Source organism: Oryzias latipes, chromosome 16 (assembly GCF_002234675.1).
Source record: "Oryzias latipes chromosome 16, ASM223467v1".
Taxonomy (NCBI): Eukaryota; Metazoa; Chordata; class Actinopteri; order Beloniformes; family Adrianichthyidae; genus Oryzias; species Oryzias latipes.
This window is the reverse complement of record NC_019874.2, coordinates 24,580,674-24,599,784: the sequence shown is the minus strand read 5'-3', so window position 1 is coordinate 24,599,784 and position 19,111 is coordinate 24,580,674. Positions and strand designations below refer to the sequence as shown.

At 40.9% G+C, this 19,111-nt stretch overlaps 1 protein-coding gene across 2 annotated transcripts in view; it reads right to left on the bottom strand.

The window, feature by feature from the left end:
* Positions 1-546: 546 nt before the first annotated feature.
* The window catches only part of LOC101157320 (protein argonaute-3), a 34,240-nt gene continuing 15,675 nt past the window's right edge, over positions 547-19,111 (bottom strand). The window contains exons 10-19 of one of the 2 annotated variants that reach the window (XM_011485668.3): positions 18,599-18,742; positions 13,900-14,033; positions 13,304-13,488; positions 12,814-12,973; positions 12,572-12,662; positions 12,252-12,446; positions 11,136-11,270; positions 9,690-9,791; positions 7,854-8,053; positions 547-7,722 (exon numbers count right to left, since the gene is read on the bottom strand). In XM_011485668.3, coding sequence (XP_011483970.1) covers positions 7,614-7,722; positions 7,854-8,053; positions 9,690-9,791; positions 11,136-11,270; positions 12,252-12,446; positions 12,572-12,662; positions 12,814-12,973; positions 13,304-13,488; positions 13,900-14,033; positions 18,599-18,742 — 1,455 coding nt within the window. In that variant the 3' untranslated portion in view covers positions 547-7,613. The remainder of the gene's footprint in view (positions 7,723-7,853; positions 8,054-9,689; positions 9,792-11,135; positions 11,271-12,251; positions 12,447-12,571; positions 12,663-12,813; positions 12,974-13,303; positions 13,489-13,899; positions 14,034-18,598; positions 18,743-19,111) is intronic. The other variant, XM_004078314.4, reaches the window with a different exon arrangement.

Sequence of the window (19,111 nt, the reverse complement as noted above, 5' to 3'; positions counted from 1 at the left end):
CATTTTAAGATACTTTTATTTGTTTTTAAATCTAAACAATTGGGAAACGCCGTACCAATGAGCTTCTCTGTCCTTACCCCCAACCCGGTGCCTCAGGTCTGCTGATCAGCTTCTCCTGGCGGTATCAAGGCCCAACAGGAAGCTCAGGGGGGAACAAGCGTTTTTTAGTCTGTGCACCAAAACTGTGGAATGCATTACAACCAAGCATCTTCACTGTCCATTTTTAAGAGACTTTTCAAACCCCTTTTTCTTTTTTTGGCAGGCCTTTAACACAGCATGAGACTCTGCTCTGCTGGTGTGTCTTATGGTTTTATTATTTTTCTTTGCTTATTTCACTTACTAGTACTTTGTATCGTTTATCGTTTTAACATTTTAGCTGTTTTTATTGTTTGAGATTTTAATGTACGCCGTCTTGTTTGACTGCGGTCATTTTAAGGCACAATATGAATTAAAACCCATCAGTTCAGGCAAATTTACCAGTACTACATGTTTTCTTGATACACCTTTTTTATTTGGAAAAGATGCTGCAACTGTCCCAAGACAACCAAAGGTAAAGCAAAGCATTTTATTGCAAGTATTAGTCAAAGATACACTTCAAACTGAAGCAAAGCAAAACACTAAAAAGGCCAAACTAAGAGAGTTACAAAAGAAAAATATAACTGAAAGGAATAGAGCTGTTGGTACAACAGAGCCTTCGCAAAGTACAGACACTGAGACGTGGATCATCGTGTGTTGACTGTTGAACATACACAGCTGCTTGCTGGTGCCTCACTCAGAGGTATCAGAGCCAGTCATCTTTAGTTTGCTACAAAGAAAACAGAAAGACACTTTGAACAATCAGAGAACAGAAAGTGTTTGAAATCCCTGGCCAATGTCAAAAAAATCTGTCATCAAAAACCGCTGTGTGAGAGAAAAAGAAATGGCGTCAGGAGCCTAATATCATCTGCAACATTTGGTTTGAAATCTGCTGGAATGCAAATGCAAAGAGCACAGGTTTCAGGTGGGAGTAAACATTACAGTAAACACTTTTTAGACCAAAAAGGTTTTTGGTTGTTTTGTTTTTTTTGGACAGTCGGTCTTTTTGCTTTGGACCGGGATGAGAACACTCAAAAAGGTCCATGTCTCTGATCTTTCAACTGGGTAAAGGAGAAAAAAAAATGTTGGTTCATAAAACAGGCACAGGTCTCTGATCTAGCACACTGGGGGCTCCTCTGGTTCTTTTAAGGCCCAGGTCAAACTGTATTTGTTCTTTGGATTTGCCTTTGATAACAAGGCAACCAAGAGGTTTATACGCACAAGGTGAGATGTATAAATTAGCCTATTCGGCAGACTTGGTTTGAATGGTTCTGAACTGTCCTGAGGTACTAACAACTCTGGCTGTTTAACCCGCTCCAGAGGCCAGATGCATCAGACTCTGCATGTGCACAAGTCCCTCCAACAGATTAGAAAGCATTTAAGGATTTTTCTTTTGCATTTCTTGTTTAAACAAAAGGAGTAGGAGAAGATGAAGGCAAGGGAGAATTTTTACATTTAGAGACTTGAGTCGTTGAGGGGGGAAAAAAAATGATCAGAGAACCTGGTGACTCCATCATATTTGGGTGCTCCTAAAAACCAAATGTTCCCTGGTTCTGAGCATTCTGTAGATGTGTTCGAGATTTAAGAGAATTTGCATGCGTGATTTTTCTGAGAAACAGTTATTCATGCATCTGGCCTCGACAGCAGCAGAGATGAGTCAGAAGATTGTTCCAAAAGGTACACTTTTGAGAACTCAAGCTAAAGTTTTATGAGAGTAGAAACAGTTTGGAGACTCAGGGCAGATCAAGTACATAGGCTAGTTTTCTTGGTAGGCCACCTGACACAGACTTCGTAAGGTCACATAGATTTCAAAGTGGGAGAATGCATTTAAGGCTGAGGCGTGTCTTCTCTTGTGGAATGAGAACCTGTTCCTGCTGCGAAATATTCTGGCACAAAAACAGATGAAACTTCACAGGAAACAATGTATAGGAGGAAAAAAGCGAAGCCTATGCAAAAAGGATCACAATAACAGACAGAGAAAAAAAAAACAATCTCTATCATCTTTCCCTCCACCCCCATCAAACTCCATTTGTCCCGTTACTGGCTCGGGGAATTTCTATGGCTACCGTACCAATTAGCAGCTTGTGTTGTCAACTTTTGACACTCCGGTCAGTGTGGTTCAGAACGAGTTCCCTTCGTCAGAGGTGAATTGCAACATGGGAGGAGGGGGAGGTGGCGTCCGGTCCTCTTAGGTGGCAAAATCAGACGGGGGGCAAGGTGAGGACGAACGACCGGAGCTCGGTGGGAATCCACCAGCAACCAGTACTCCACCCTCCATGTTGTTGTGCTTAGCATCTACCAGAATAAGGCGTCAACATGGAGGGGGAGGGTCTTTGAGAGAGAGAGAGAAAAAAAAAAAGGCTTCTTTCTCTGTGCTCCGCCCCCCAGCGTGCTGCAGAACGATGCGGAGACTCCAGCCGCTTATACGCTCTCAATAAATAGGCCATAAAATAATCCGCATATATTTCATATATGTATATATATATATATTTAGAGAACAACACATTTAAATAGGACAAAACAAAAGTCGGCTCAAGAACAATTTCTCAAAATCGAATAAGTGTTAAGACAAAACTGAATATTTTTATTTCTTTTACTTTTTTTTTTAACAGCTACAGCTATCTCGACTCTAAAATAGTTACTGAGTAGGAAGATCGCAATCACGCATTACTCAAGCATTATGTCATAATAAAAGCGATTTGCAGTTTTCTTTCATGTAGTTTAACATATGCAGCATACCAAGGTAAGTGAGGTGCAGTGTTTTTTTTCTCTTTTTGTTTTATATTTTCTGTAATAGAAAGAATTCCCCCCCCCCCTGGACTGATAAGGTACCCCCAGAACTACAGACCACCCTCAGTTTTCAGTTGATTCCATACTGGCTCAAGACATGATACTGCTGGGCACATACACCCTTCCTTCAGGGACAAGACACATGGCAGGGCATTGCACTAAGGTAAAAGGGTGCCTTGGGCTGCTTTTAGGGCTGGGCATCAACAACGTCAACACTGGAGCTGATCCATTTTTTTTTTTCAATTGCACCCAATTGTGGAGAAATTAGGTTGTATTCAAATAAAAATATTATTCATCAGTGCAAATATGTTGTATTCAAAAAGCTTCAAAGTGTTCCTGTGCAGATAGAATGACACTTTGACACCCAGCCCTTCCTGTAACAAAGAGTCGGGCTGCGGTTCCGCAGAGGAAAGAGCTACCTGAAAGGTAAGCCACCCCCGACCGAGCCAACTCAGTCCCAAAAGCATGAGGCACACTTGATGACCACCTGTGTTGTCCGCTGACACACATCCCTTCTCCTCCTCGCTTCCACTGAGGTAAGACCCCTTTAATGGCTCCGCAAATGGAGGACAAGGACTGGAGGGACAGAATTTGAACCTCTTGGCTATGTCTGAGTGACAGTGGCAGTCTCTAAAGTGCTGTGCTATGTTTGTCATTCATCGGCTGGGGTGCATCACACCACACTAGTGTCAAGATATGACCCCGCCCCAACCCCACAAAGGGGAAAAAAAAAAAAAAAAAAAACCTGACCTCGCCCAGACCCACAATCCACTGTACCTAGAACACCATTGGTCCAAGACGCACTACTAGAACTTCACCTCCACCACATCAGTTTACTTGGCATAGAGTTCAACTTGGGTGCTCGCCGTCTGAATGCATGAAATGCACGTTTGTGTCGCCATTCCTAAAGAGAAAACAAAAAGATGGCATGTACAGTAAGCATATAAAATGCTCAGGAACCTGCGTTTGAATGGGATCTTATGTCGATTCGTTTGAATTTTCTCTATCAATTGACAGCACCATCGAGAGGAAAGGCACTTTCTGTGGACTTCGTATCCCTCCTTTATCACTTTCCACTATAAAGAGAGCCACCAAACTCTGAAAAAAACAGCTGACGGCAAATGAAAAACATCTTATTCCAATAAAAATGGAGACTACCTCAGGAGAATCTGACATGATGTCATAATTAAAAGTCTAAATTAGTTTGTAATTTTATAGAACGGGGAAAAAAACAGCTTCCTGCTCCTGCCAAACACATCTGCTGACTTCATTAGGTCCTACAATGGTCAAGTGGATGTTAGCTCACTACCAGCTCATGTTTGCAAAGCTGATGACATTTTAAATGTGTGCCCAGCAAACACATCTGGTATGTAAACATGTGTTTAACTGCCCCCTCCCCGCTGCTCCACATGTAAATCACACAACCTGAACATCCATTTCAGACAGCAAAGCTCTAGATTTTCAATCTGCAACCAAATAACCTGCCTAAGAGAGCTTCCACTGATCAGCTTCAAATCCCTCCAAACATGCATGAATGAGTCCGAGAGCCCAATAAATAATGATCCTCCGGATCTTAACCTTTCCAACACCTCAGAGGCGGATAAAGATTGTACAGCCATGGAATGTAGTCCTCTGGCACAGGGGAGGAAGGGTTTGGGGCCAAAAGTAAGATTACAGGCTTTGACACACTGCAGATTTACGGCAGGCCAACTCCCTGGATTTGGATGCTCAGGAGGAAGCTCAAATAAGGAAACTGGTCAGAAAAAAAAGGCAAAAAATGTCACAATTTGAAGCAAATCCACTCAGGATTTAGCACAAAGGAATGGAGAACTGCTGCTTGTTGTTGCATTATTCCTTAACCTTTGAATGGATCTCAGAAGCTTTCAAAAACTACTTGTCGTTTCCGCTCTACCTCATTAAAAAATAAAAATAAAAAAAGGAGCAGGCATCAGCACCATGGAAAACAGAACATTCAAGAGTCTTATGTCGGCAGAACAACCGGCTCTGCTCCTGACGTCAAACAAGTTAATGAAGACTTCATTCAAAAGGTTTTCATGCCAACGTGGTCTCCTTTCTGACAAGCCTCCAACTTACGAAAGAGCAGAGAAATAAGCATTCAGCATCTCACAAGATTTTTCCAAACATGAAAGCATGAGGTGTTGAAATCCACATCCCCATCGATAACAGTATAACAGTCCAAACACACGTCACTAGTTTCAACGACTGCACCACTGTTCACACAAACTACACACTTTACAGCGACATAGAAACAGGTCAGTCCATTGTAATAATAAAACTTCGTTATTTTTTTAAACCATTACTTATCGATACATTTATTACTAAGATTAATAATTAGACTACTTTTTTTGTTAGCAAAAATAAGTGGTGTGCATTACATAATTTAAAATGTACAAATATACTTTCAATCTGGCTTTTTTAAAAAGGCTTTTTAGATACTAGTGACTTAATAAAGGCTCAAACCCACTGGCCTCCACACTGGAAGGCTGTCAGTACAACAGCAGAGGCAGAAGCTTATGTTACACCTCACTGCTCAAGGGATCGTCTGCCAATGTACCATTCACAAGCTCTAAACGCCGATTTAACCGCAAACAAAAGCAGAAATCTTTGCACGAACCTTAGCAGAATTACCTTCTACTGTCCTTCAGTTAGTGAGGTTTACTGTTTATCTTCTCCTTTGACTAAACTCCATGCTCAGAGACTCAAACATAGAGGCTCAGGTTCTTACTCAAAGTAGCACCATGCCTGTGTTCAGCCTGGAAACACATGCTTCTTTTAGTGCAGATAACCTTAAAAACAAGAAGAAAAAAAAAACACTCAACAAGTTTCAGGTCGAGGCCTAAAAGGGCTTTGTGGTGACCGCGATCCACGTAAAAGACTTTACGCCAACAGCACGTCTGCTGCAAATGTCTACTGGACTCCTCAGCTGGGATTTTTGCAGATGGTCTCATGGGCAGGAGATCCAGCTTGCCATTTCTGCTTAAAAGAAACAGGACGCCTCCGTGCCCATGGACCCCGCATTGTAGCTCAGCAGCAGGGTTCAGGTCTATTGAAGGTAAAGCAGAAAACAAACTTAAAGCCAGGCAAGGGTTCAGAAGAGAGCAGCTAGACTGCTTTGGAGACTAACAGAAGCTGATCTGAAGGAGACGCATTGAAGGTCAGGCGATTATTGAGAAGAGGCATCAGGTGAAACTTTCTCGCTTTAAACGGCTGTTTGCAGTGCATTCGATGAAAAATATACGTTTTGATCACGTTACCCAACTGAAATGAAATCTCCGACAAGTTCTACCGATTTTGACAGCAAAACTTTGCTTCCAGGCACTTGAATACTACCTCTTTATGGCCTTTATCCCCAACTTTGCCGTTGTTAGAAGGAAAAGCTACCAGTCAAGTAAACTGATGATCAGCATTGATCATATCACTTAAGTAAGGGGGCACTAAACGTCTTCTGCTTACCTTAAAAAAGAATCTAAATTAAAGTTGCACCGTTTTGGCCTAAACAAACAGCCATGGTAAACTCAGAAAACAAGGTTTTTGTGTCTCATTGAGGCAAGAGAGCCTTTCAGGAAGAGACTTTATCTTTTACAATTCACCCATTCCCAGATGAAATGTGTAACTCTCTTTTTGAGTCATAAAAGCCCCATAAAATCCTCTTCCCTTCATTCAACTTATTGCACTAAAGGAAACCCTCCGCACGACCTTCCTAACCCACCATCTCAAACAAAAAAGGGAAAAGCATTGAGGGGAATTAATGAATGTTGTCAGCCAAATTCAAAACCATTGTCTTACATCACTGAAGAATAAAAATGATATCAAACATTAAAAGTAAAATAAAAATGGCTGACATGTCCAAATTCAAATTTAAATTAATAGTGCGACTCCAACTTAGCAAGGGATTTTTATCAGCTAATAGGAACTGGTTAAATGTGAGGAGAGGCTGTAAACCCACTCAGACCTGAGCCCCTCTAAACACAGGAGCTGCAACACCCAGATGGGGCATCTGGTCCAAAGGGGTTTTTAAAAGTTAAACATTAAAAGAGTCATTTACAAGTCAGAGCCAGCAGGTGGCAGTGTGCTCAAAAGAACACGTGGCTCCAGACCTAAATTCATGACTAGTGATAAATCAAAAAAACAGAATAAAATAGCAAGTTGGAGGACCTAAAGTGTGAAACTAAACACCAAATGCCTTAACATCTCTTTTATCAGACCCTGGGAGAAAATAAAATAAAAATCAAACAGTATTTCTGACAGAATGTAAAAGTGCTGCTGCTCCAACTGACATGAGGTACCAGATGCAGTAAAACATTAATTTAAAAAAAAGGAGGCTGCTGGGAAAGATCGTCAAAGAAGGGGAAAAGTAACAAGAAGAAAGAATAAAAAACACCCATGGGGTCACAAGTAAAAGAAAAACAGAAAAGAACTGATCTGAGGGGCGTTAAAGGGGCCTAAAAAGGGTGGAAATAAAATAGTTGGCTGGTTTAATATTGCATAATAGTGCTGAGTTTTGTTTGTTTGTTTTTAAAGCAGCGTTTGGGTCCTCAGTCCAGTGTGGGGGTGCCTCCTCCCCTCCCTCCTCCCTGTTTTCTTCTGCACAGTGTCAGGTCCGGATTGACTAGGCATTTTGGGGGGTGGGACATGCACCTGCGAGGACTCCTTGACTGGCAAACCAGGCTGAGAGTGTGTGTTTGGGTGTGATGGGGGGGGGGCAATGGCTGCAGAGAGCTGTTTGCTCAGGCGAAGTACATGGTCCTCAGGGTGTCGTGGTGAATCTGGACAGCTTTGGCCAGTGCCTGCGGGTCCCGACCGTTACTCTGACCCGACACGTGGCTGCCTTCAGCGCTGCAGGCGGAAAGAAACAAAGACCCAACAGATGACAAACAAGCTTTGCTTCAAAAAATCCTACATAAATTCTCAAATCTCCCCATCAAAAAAAATAAAAAATAAAAAAATAAAAAGTTTCCTCTCCTCACCTGTCATGTTCTTTGTCCACCAGATGGTAACGGGCCCGGAAAGCCACCAGGTGAGCATAGTAGGCGGGTGCAGGGATGGAGACTGAGCGGGTGCAGCGCACATAGGTGTGGCACAACTGATAGGTTAGCAGCTGGAACTCATCAGCGGTAAAACAATTGTCATCCCACAGTACATGGTAGTGGGAGGGCCGACTGGTGCCCTGAGGGTCAAAACAATAAAAAAAACACATTTGTGTTTAGGTCAGGACGTATATGTGCTTTGAAGAAAACATAGAAATACAAAACTCCGCTACACAATTTTTAAATCTTTGTGTAAATGTTTGTTTATTTTAGAAAAGGCAGTGGAATGATCCAATTGTCTCTTATTTTTTGAAACTTTTTTTCTGCCAATACAAACACACAAAGACAAAATCCTAACAGATCCTGATCTTTCCTAAATATTCTGACTGAAGATTATTTGATCACTTCACAAAAAAAACACAAAAATTGTGTCTTCATTTACAACACAAAAGGGAGGAGCCGGAGGGCTAGGGAAGCAATTTGGATTCAGCCTAAACCTCAAAGGTTTAGGCTGAATCCAAATTGCTTCAATTGTAGAGGAATTTGGAGTTTTAGTTGTGTCCGAAAGTGTTTTTTAAGGGGGATCCGTAGCGACTTGGAGCTGGCGATCCGCGTGGCACTGTGGCACGGAGGAGAAACCCATTTTCTCACGGGGATGTGCTCTGAAGACATTTAAATGCAAGTATTTCGTTTTTATTTTCGCATGACTTTTAAAGTTATAAAATAGATTTTAATTATTTTCCCAGCTCTGTGTCAACGTAGAGGACTATTGATGACACCATTGAGTGGTAGTAACGTCCGGAGTTGAAGACTTTTATTTCCATTCCTCTTCGCTGGGAGGGATAAATGTAGGGGGGTAGGGAGAAGCCATTGGGGTAGAGAAGCAATTCAAATTCAACCTTAGACTAAATCAGTAAAATGAACCACTTTTGGTTGGGAGGAAAGAAATTTCATCTGTGCTGCCTGTGTATCATGTGTATGCAGTATATTTGACAAATAAAGCTGACTTTGACTTTAACTTTCGTTAAATTTGTGTTTACTTTTGTGTCACTAACCTTGGTGAACAGTGTTCCTTCGGAATATTGCGGATCACCTTTTGTGGTCTCGCTGTTTCGTGAAATTGGAACAAACTTTGTTTTTTTACTATTTAAACAAAAGATTGTGTTCTGCATCCTTATTGGCAGTATACCACTGTCAATCATCCTATGTGCCATCTCTCCTGTACAAAATGCATTCAGTTTTCATAAATCTTTGATCCCGATCAGATTGTTGTTTCATTTTATTGTGCTAGACTTATTTTATAAAGAAGGTTTGAATTTTGAGATTTTAAAAAGAAGAAAAGTGTATAAAGTGTGTAGTGAGGAGTTTTACAGCCTTAGAACATCTGTAATAATTGGAAAAAATAAAGATGACTGTTACGTAGGTTTTAACTATTGTGGGTTATTTTTAAAACACAACTCCCGCAGTAAACGAGGGAATGCTGTACTTGAATTCAAATTCAAATAGCTAACATTTTAAACTAAGCTGTTAAAACATTACCTGACACAAAAAGGTGGTTTCAACAACGGACGCAGCCTTAGTTTAGCTAAACTGTAATTGAAGTGATTATTATAAACAAAAAGATGACTGCAGTGTCACAAAACATCTCTATATTCTTAAATCTTCTTTAATGTTTGTTCAAGGCAGCACACTGAAGCTCTGCAAAGTTATCAGGGTTTCAGAGAACGTGATGGAAAAAGGCAGCAGTCAGAACTCAGAAGAAGAGGTCGTTCTGACCTGTATTCCAGCGTGGCTGCAGAGGTAAAAGTCAAACTCATAAGGATGCGTAATATCCGTATCCACAGTGGTACCAGCAGGAATGTTTCCACTGCGCCCAACCTGTGGACAGAAAAGAGATTTGTGAAGAAATATGTAAGGAATAAAACAGAAAAACATAAATAACAAGAGAAAACCAGAAATTTTAAAGCAATTCATGTTAAAAGTACTTTTTTTTATAGAAAGAACTAAACAGGTAAAGGAGCAAACCAAGTAGAAATTCACTGCGTTTTTCAAAACAACCAATTAAAATCCTATTACCTCTGAGAGCAAAACACTGTGATAGTGTGAGTGGAGAAAATAAGGTCATTACCAGGTAGCTCTTACTCAGGAGGCCTTGAGAGCCACTCTAGAGCTTTCCGTTCATGATGTGGCCTAATGTTTTAATCAGAAGTAATTACTCATGTTAAGAGGGGAACCAGTCCAAATGCGTACTTCTAAATAAGTCCAGTGCTATGACTTATGATCTTAAAAAAAAGGAACGTAAAATTCTGCTCTTGCCAACCAGTTAGTAGTTTGTTTGTCTTTTTAAAGACTAACTTCAATTGAAAAAAAAAAAAATTTAAATGTGCTTTTGGTATTTTTAGGATGGCGGGGGAAACGTTTTAAGAAATTTAAGCTCAAAATTTCATTTCTGATTTTTTCTTTATTCAAATCCTTTTGAATCGTATTTGCAAGCCAATAGGCTGGGCGGGCCACAAGCTTCCTGCTCTGTGACTGGGGGCTTTTTGGCTAAAAACTCATCATCATAGGTATTAACGAATACGAAAAATGCTTTTAAAAAAGCTCAAATGATTTGAGTGGGTCCTCAAACATACAATAGCTGTATCTGCTCTTCATCTTTGCCAACAATGTTTCTAAATATTAAAAGTGACTTCATCTTTCCAAACACATATGCAGCTAAAGCGGTTTATCATCTCAGTACAATTTCTTATTGGCTTTTTATTTGATTGTGCTAAAGTTGACTATTTACTTATGAAATTGATTTAAAGCTAAATTATAGTGTGACATGATCTTTGGGAACAATAGAAAATGATTTATTTTTTATTTATGTTACCAGAAAAAAAAAAGCTTATGATATTTGAAAGAAACTGAACTATACTGAAGCTGAAGAAAATTGTTGCACATTACACAGTGTTAATCTTAATTGTTAAAATGACCTTGGATTGGTGAACGGACTGTGTCTGTACAGCACTTTTAAATTGCAGCGGCTTGTAGAACGAATGCAAAAGAGCCTTGGTTCTCAAAGCCACAATGATTTTTGAGTTTGCATACATAATTTTCTATTTCTGTTTTTCATTTATTCATACATACATGAACACTTTGCAGACCTTATTTCATCTACAGAACATTGAACCCGTTCCTGTTGGCCCAAACGTCTCGCATTCAGCTGTGGTGTGAACTTACTCTCTCATTGCGATCGGCACAGAAGAGGCGGGTATGGTGGCGTTTTTGCACAACAATGTAGGTGATGCCTGGCTGGTATTCCTTCTCCAGACTGATGCAGGCCTCACGGATGGCCAGCAGCTCATAATACAGCACCTGAGGAGGACAAGGAGGAAACGTTATGCTTGAAGAGACTTTTAAAAACAGACATCATTGGGCAAAAATCTCTTTGCTACAAAAGCTTGATTACTTTCTTGTATTCTAACATTTTGAGCATGAAGTTTATGGAAAATGTTGCATCAAACCACACTTTCATGACACATATGATAAGCAACTCATAGGGCGTGAGGAGGAAAATATCTAAACCTCCCTTTCATTTTTTTTTACTTTTTACTACTGTAGCATCTTGTATCCTGCTCAGTCGGTCTGAACTTGTGTTCTTATTCACAGCATCACATCGGCTTTGGTAAACACATTTAGTTGATTTCATTTTCCATCCGCCTGAGAGAAAACTTTTGAAATCACCAGACCTACCAGCAGACATTCCTCAAGCAACAGAACACCCGAACCAAAACTAATCTTTGTTTAAAAAATCACAAGTAAAAAATATCTGTAAATAAATACAATGAGACCAGAGTCACAGTAACAGGAGAAAACCAAAGGAAGCCAATAAACCATCTGTGGTTTATCCCACACATAGAGCCACAAGCCTAAAACTTCATAAAAATAAAACTTTACTCTATAGGAACAAAAATAGTTTTAAGAATGATTTATAATCCAAAAGGAGACAAATACACTGGTACCCGAGTGCCTGCGAACTGCAGACCAGTTGGGCAGTGCCAGAGTCCCTAAAGTACAACTATTTTGGTGGCTGTGCCACAGCTACGACCCCTGGCCTCCATAACTGGACAGTGGTGGTAAGAGTGGAAGCTGTGATGGATCTCACAGCTAATTAAAGACACTGCTGCCAACTGTATCTGTGCACATGTTAGCCGTACCCTGGCATTGAAAATAAAAAAAAATAAAAAAGGTCAAGAATAGAGCTGGAGACTATGAGCAATAAACCCCCCTCTGATGGCCCAACTGGTGAGAAGAACCCAAGATTGTTCAGCTGCCAAGAAAAAAGCAGGAGCAGACCTGTCTGAACTGGCCTTCTGAAACTCCATCTCTGTAGAAAATGATCCTGGTCGGCTTGTAGCGGGTTGACTTGTAGAACTGGATGAGCAGCTCGCGCACCATAGAGGCCAAATCCTGGATGACCTCTTGTCTGGGTCTTTGGACACGCACAGTGGCACAGTATCTGCTGGGATGAGCATCCATGCTGCCAACCACCTGAAGAAGCATAAACATACATAAAAAAAAAGAAAATGATGGGGCACTATAATACGCTAGAGGAGAAAAATGACAAAAATTTCATCCAAATCCCAGAGTTTCAATGTGAAATATTAGAAACTAACCGCTGCAATGGAAGGCTTTTTTCCATCTCCAGCTGGTGGATGTGTGACGTCTGCCCCCAAAAAGATCACTGGCTGTTGAAACACTGATGGTCTACATTTACAAAAAGCAGAATGCTGGATTAAAAAAACCTGTTTCTATGTTCAGAGTTTGAGCTTTCAGTTACTTAATAATTCTATAAAACACTGGTAAATGACTGCGTAAAAAAAATATATATATATAAATATGTATATAAATAAATCACCGCTGATGAGGCACCAGAATGTTGTTTATGCCTCCCAGCTTCACATTGATCTTGAGGCAGAGGTTGGAGAGGGTCTGAGGTGACGTCTTCACCACGTTCTTCACCTGAACACACTGGGTGGCCATGCCAAGAAGAGTGTCTCCCACACGCTTCACCTCCGCTAAGAGGGGTTCAAAATGTATTTTAAGTACAGGAACTCATTCCACATTTCTATACACAGGAAATCTGTGTTTTACAATATTTTGTGTTTAGTGATCAGATTTAATGTTAGATCTAGTTGTGAATCCTTGAGAAAGTCTCCCGAATCCTTTCACATGTCCCGGGTCATCTGCTCTCTTGGCGTTTCTTTCAATGAGATTTAAAGGAAAATAACTGACTGTCTCCAAACTCAGTTTTTAAATAAAAATTGATGTTTGGATACACCATCTATGGATCACTCTGAACTGTAAGATTATCAATGTTAACTATATTTTCGCATCAGATTTCTAACCGTAGACTGGAGTCTTTCCAGGTAAGATGACAATGATAAGCTGTAGTCCAGCGTATGTGTTCTTCAGATGTCTGAACATTGGTTCCACGCTGTCTGCACCCTGGGCGTATTTACAGAAACAGGGCTGGCCTTGGATGGGCATCCCAGCATCCTTTGAGATTTTGCGCAGCTGGTCTGTGAAACCCCTGGATGACGAAGCAGTAGAAAAACAGTCAATAGGGAAGATTGTAAAATTCTGTATACAAGCTAAGACAAGTGGAACAGTATAAATATCTGGCAAAACATTTGAAATATGCAGAAGAAAACTGTGTGCTTGTGGAGTTGCTATACATTGGAATGCCATGAAGGAAAACTAGGAGCTCAAGGGTGACAAAACCTGCTTGAGAAGCAGAAAATCCAGCTTGAACAACAAGATGTTGAACAACATTCCTTTCAAACCTTTTGTATAGATGCATGTTTACCCCTATAAACCTATTTTCAGTTTTCTTAAACAAAGATTCTTCTTGTAAACTAAAATATTTTCACTGTCAATAGATTTGTACAATTTCTGAGATTTAAATAAAAAACTACTCCTTTATCAGGTTAACAGATCTCACTTGAGAATTTCTTCCCGACACTGCCTCTGTGTGGCGAAGCAGGCAATGGCCCACATCTTGATCTCCACCCCGGTGTGAAACTGCTTTCCCCTCATGTCCCACACCCCATGGCTGGGCGTGGCTACGGTGCGGTTCTGGAACAACATTAAAGCCTCAGCATGTGTTCTTTCGATTGTGAGGAGAAAAACTCAAGCTCAAGAGACTTACGTCAACACAGCCAAAACAAGCAAGCATGCAACGTCACACAAAGGGCATGGGGAAAAAAAAAACCTGCATGCACTCAAAAATAATAATAATAAAATAAATAAAAAATACATGCAGGCAAACATCACTTGAAGTAGGAAGCATGGGTAGACAAAAGAGTATTTAAGACAAACATTTTAAATGATTGACATTATTGCATCAGATGTTTAACGATGATATAGGCTCAATAAGTAACTTTTTATGCTTGCAGTTCTGCTTATAGAGCTACAGTGGGCCAAAAACACATTTAGTCAGTCACCAGTTCTGCAAGTTCTCCCACTTAAGATGAGAGACGCCTGTAATTTTCATCATAGGTGTACCTCAACTATGAGAGAAAAAATGAGAGAAAGAAAATCCAGAAAAATCATTTCTGATTTTTAAAGAATGTATTTGTAAATTATGGCTGAAAATAAGTATTTGGTCAATACGGAAAGTTAAACTCAATACTTTGTAATATACAGTTGTTTGCCAATGACAGCAGTCAAATGTTTCCTGTAAGTCTCCACAAGGTTTTCACAGACTGTTGCTGGTATTTTGGCCCACTCCTCCATGCAGATCTCCTCTAGAGCAGTGCTGTTTTTGGGCTGTTGCTAGGCGACACAAACTTTTAACTCCCTCCAAAGATTTTCTATGGGGCTGGAGACTCGGTGGGTCACTCCAGGACATTGAAATGCTTCCTACAAAGCCACTCCTTTGTTACCCGGGCAGTGTGTTTGGGATCGTTGTCATGCTTAAAGACCCAGCTATGTTTCATCTTCAATGTCCTTGCTGATGGAAGGAGGTTTTCACTCAAAATCTGACGATTCGTGGCCCCATTCATTCTTTTCTTTACACGGATCAGACGTCCTGGTCCCTTTGCTGAAAAACTGCCCCAAAGCATGATGTTTCCACACCCATGCTTTAAAGTAGGTATTGTGTTCTTCTCAGCATTCTATCTCCTCCAAACACGATGAGTAGATTTCTTACTAAAAAAAAAAAGTTCTATTTTGGTTTCATCTGACCATAGAAAATTCTCGCAATCCTCTTTTGGATCATCCAAATGCTCTCTAGTAAACTTTAGACAGGCCTGCACATGTACTGGCTTTAGTGTGTGTGGCACTGCAGGGTTTGAGTCCCTGGCAGCGTAGTGTATTACTGATACCGTATTTTCCGGACTATAAGTCGCACCGGAGTATAAGTCGCACCAGCCCAAAAATGCATTATAAAGTAGAAAAAAACACAGATAAGTCGCACTGGACTGTAAGTCGCATTTTAACTTTCACAACCTCATATGACACAATCATAGCAGACTGTTTATCTCATAATTTCACAGTAATTTTTTCTCAAACTTATTTATTTATTCTTTTCATGAAGCATCATTGGCCAACTACTACTCTGTTTTCATCCTGTATTTGTAGAAACAGTTGTCATTTTTATTGCATTTCTGAATCTATGAAATCATTGGAAAATAGAATATTATGTTGTTAGCCTTCAAGATCTTACTGTAAAAAAAAGTTTGCTGATTCTGAGTCACTTAATACACTCTTAACACTTAACATAACCTCATACATCAAATTGACCCAGGAACATCATCTCTGTTCCTCACAAATGAACATAACAGGAGGGTTAACAATGTATTTATTTCAATTTATTTCTAATATAAGTCGCTGCGGAGTATAAGTCGCACCCCTTGCCAAACTATGAAAAAAAGGGCGACTTATAGTCCGGAAAATACGGTAGTAGCCTTTGTTTCTTTGGTCCCAGCTCTCTGCAGGTCATTCACTAGGTCCCCCCCCCGTGTGGTTCTGGGATTCTTGCTCACCGTTCTTGTGATCATTTTACCCCCTCTGGGTGAGATCTTGCGGGGAGCCCCAGACTGAGGGATATTATCACCTTCTATGTCTTTCATTTCGTAATAATTGCTCCCACTGTTGATTTCTTCACACCAAGCTGCATCCCTAATGCAGATTCAGTCTTCCCATCCTGGTGTAGCTCAACAATTTGATTTCTGGCGTCCTTTAACAGCTCTTTGGTCTTGGCCGTGGTGGAATTTGGCGTGGGACTGTTTGAGGTTGTGGACAGGTGTCTTTTATATTGATAATCAGTTCAAACAGGAGCCATTAATACAGGTAACAGAGGATCCTCTTACAGAATTAGTTACATGTCTGTGCGAGTAGGTGACCAAATAGTCTATTTCTATGTGATGTTCTGGATTTTTTCCTCTCATTTTGTATCTCATAGTTAAGGTAAACCTATGGTGTAAACTACAGGCGTCTCATCTTTTTAATTGGGAGAGCTTGCAACATTGGTGGCAGACTAAATCCTTTTTGCCCCACTGTATTTCATGAGAGATGGCGTCTTCTTACTTCTGTGTATGAAAAAAGTTCACGAAAAGAACTACAGTAATTCCTGGATTATAAACCGCTACTTTTGTCACACGCTGTCAACCCTGCGGCTTATTCAATGATGCGGCTTATTTATGGATTTAATTAACGGCCGATAGGGGTGCTCGAGTAGGAAAGGAGAGCGTGGGATAGGGGAAAGAATGAACACCGCAAGTTTAATGTATGCTCCAACTAACACAATCAGTTTCAGGGAGGAGGCAATGAGAAAAGATGAATGCAAAATCTCATTTCCAGCAATATGCCCCTTTCTTTTGACACACCCACAAGCAGCCAAACAGCATGGAGGTCACTGCTGCTCTTAGCCCCCTCAGTCATTGTGACACAAAAAGAAACATCCCTGCTCAGCCCTATTTTGGCCGCATCCCACCGTCCTTTGGTGCCATTAAACCCAACGGGCACATGACCGCCACTACAATATGACGCAGCTTTCAAGTTAAAAGCAATCGTTAAAAGCAGTGTGAAAAAACCAACACCAACGGGTTTGGAAAAGCTGGTCTGCTGCGTGACGGAGAGGACAGCGCACGCTAAGGAGTGAATTTACCTCAGAGTGACACTGACAATGAAGGAGAGACAGAGAGTGTGTGGCGAAGACTATCTGACGCTATTCCAATCAGACACTGAGGAAGACTTCCTTGGTTTCAGTGCACAGGAAGATGAAGAAAGCTCTCAGTGACTTTAGCATTCATGTATTTTAAACCAGCCCTGTTAGCGCTGTGTTATGGTGTGTCACTGTTGTGGAAGAAAACTTCCGGCGCACGCCTTTGTGCAGAGGCTCGTGCCGCGCAGAGGCGTGCAAGCGCCTATAAGTTACTGCTGCTTTCAGTGACTTTTACCGGTATATTTTTTAACCAGCCCTGTTACTACCATGGTGCTGCCGTGTTACTGCCGTGTCACAGGCACTGTTTGGAAAAAAAAAAAGCTCAGGTATATTCTTAAAACTTTGAAAACCATTTCTGTATACTGTCTTTCTTTGTAAATATATGTTGAAACTTTCCTGTGATTACGTTTTTCCTTTCTCTTCTCTCCGCCGAAGGCAGAACTTCCTTCGGTAGTTTACTTCCTCGTTCGGACCCTCAGGGCCTCCAGAGTGGGTTAATAAAGAATCATTCATCTTCTTCTGGGGAATCCTCCATCTACTACAGTTCTCTTTCACTCTGTATAACAAACATAAACACACACCCCCAACAAACTTTCACTGCTCTGGCTCTCGCTCCCTCTTGCACTGTACTCAAGCTCTCCCCTCTTTCCGCTGCAGCTCCTTCTTACACGCGCGGTTTCAGCATGTATACATCCTCAATCTACAACACAGTGTGGCGACCAGGGGGGTTAGCCCCGCCTTAAGCCCCTAAGACTCATGGGAAGTGGGGAATCGTGGATGTAAAGTTCCTCACCACAAGTGAGGGGGGCTATGAGCAGAAGTGACTTCCATGCCGTTTGGCTGATTGTGGGTGTGTTCAAATAAATAGGCTTAAATGTTGTATAGTTCTCTCTCTCAGAGGCTGTTTGCAGTGCAGTGTATGGGGCAGGGTAATCGGTGACGTACCAACTGGGTTGTTTCAACATGCTTCAATGTGTTCACATGCGGCTTGTAGACAGTTGCGGCTTGTGTATGTACAAAATGGCTTATCCTTTAAAAACGGAAGGGGTGCGGCTTGTAATCAGGTGCACAGCCCAGAAATTACGGTAATATTTCATTAAAAGTCATTCTTTAGTGTGCCAAAAGTAATATATAATCATGTATTTGGATATAGTTTACACTGAAAAGCTTAAGAAAAGCACGATTACAGGCTCTTTAAGAATAGCATGATATGGGCCCCTTTAAATCAGGTTAATCTCCTGCATTTAAAATGATCAAATATCTTTATAAACGAAAATATTTTGAGATTTTCAGCTTTAAAGAACAATAAGTACTCCATAGTTGATACTCAAGCACATGCACACAACAAGCATCATCATGAAGCACAAACAACAGCCACTGACTTAGTTCCCCCAGAGACAGAAAATTAAAGTGTGCTGAAGGGGAAGCATGACAGACAAACAGAGAGAATGGGCGTGATTTAAAAGAAGGGTACCATAAAGAGCTCTGTGCTCACCCTGCCGCCGTACTGCAGCATGGGGGCGGGTAGCACTCGCCCCGTGACATGGGCCATCTCGTCGCGCACTCGGAACTGAAATTCCTGCACAAAAGGGTCTGCCTCGTAGTTGGCACTGCGCACCTGTATAGAGAGATGGATGGAAGTTCAAACACTTGTGGTTTGCTTTGTTTAAATTGATCATTTTCTTTAAATTGTAAGTTAGACTAGTTTATGAATTTATGTTGAAGTTTGGAAGCATTGTAATTTAAAAAGGCAACTGGACACAGAATGTCATAATTACAAAGGCTGTGTATCATTTCTTAATACAGCATTCCCCTGCTTATTCATGTTTCACTATTCACAGTTTCACGTATTTACTGATTATTTTTTTCAGTCACATGACTCGTCCGGTTCATCACAAAAACTCAGCTCAAGACACTTGTATGAGATTTTTGCGTCCAAAGGAGGTGCTGCAGGGGAGGAGGGCAGCGGAGATGAAGAGCATGAATA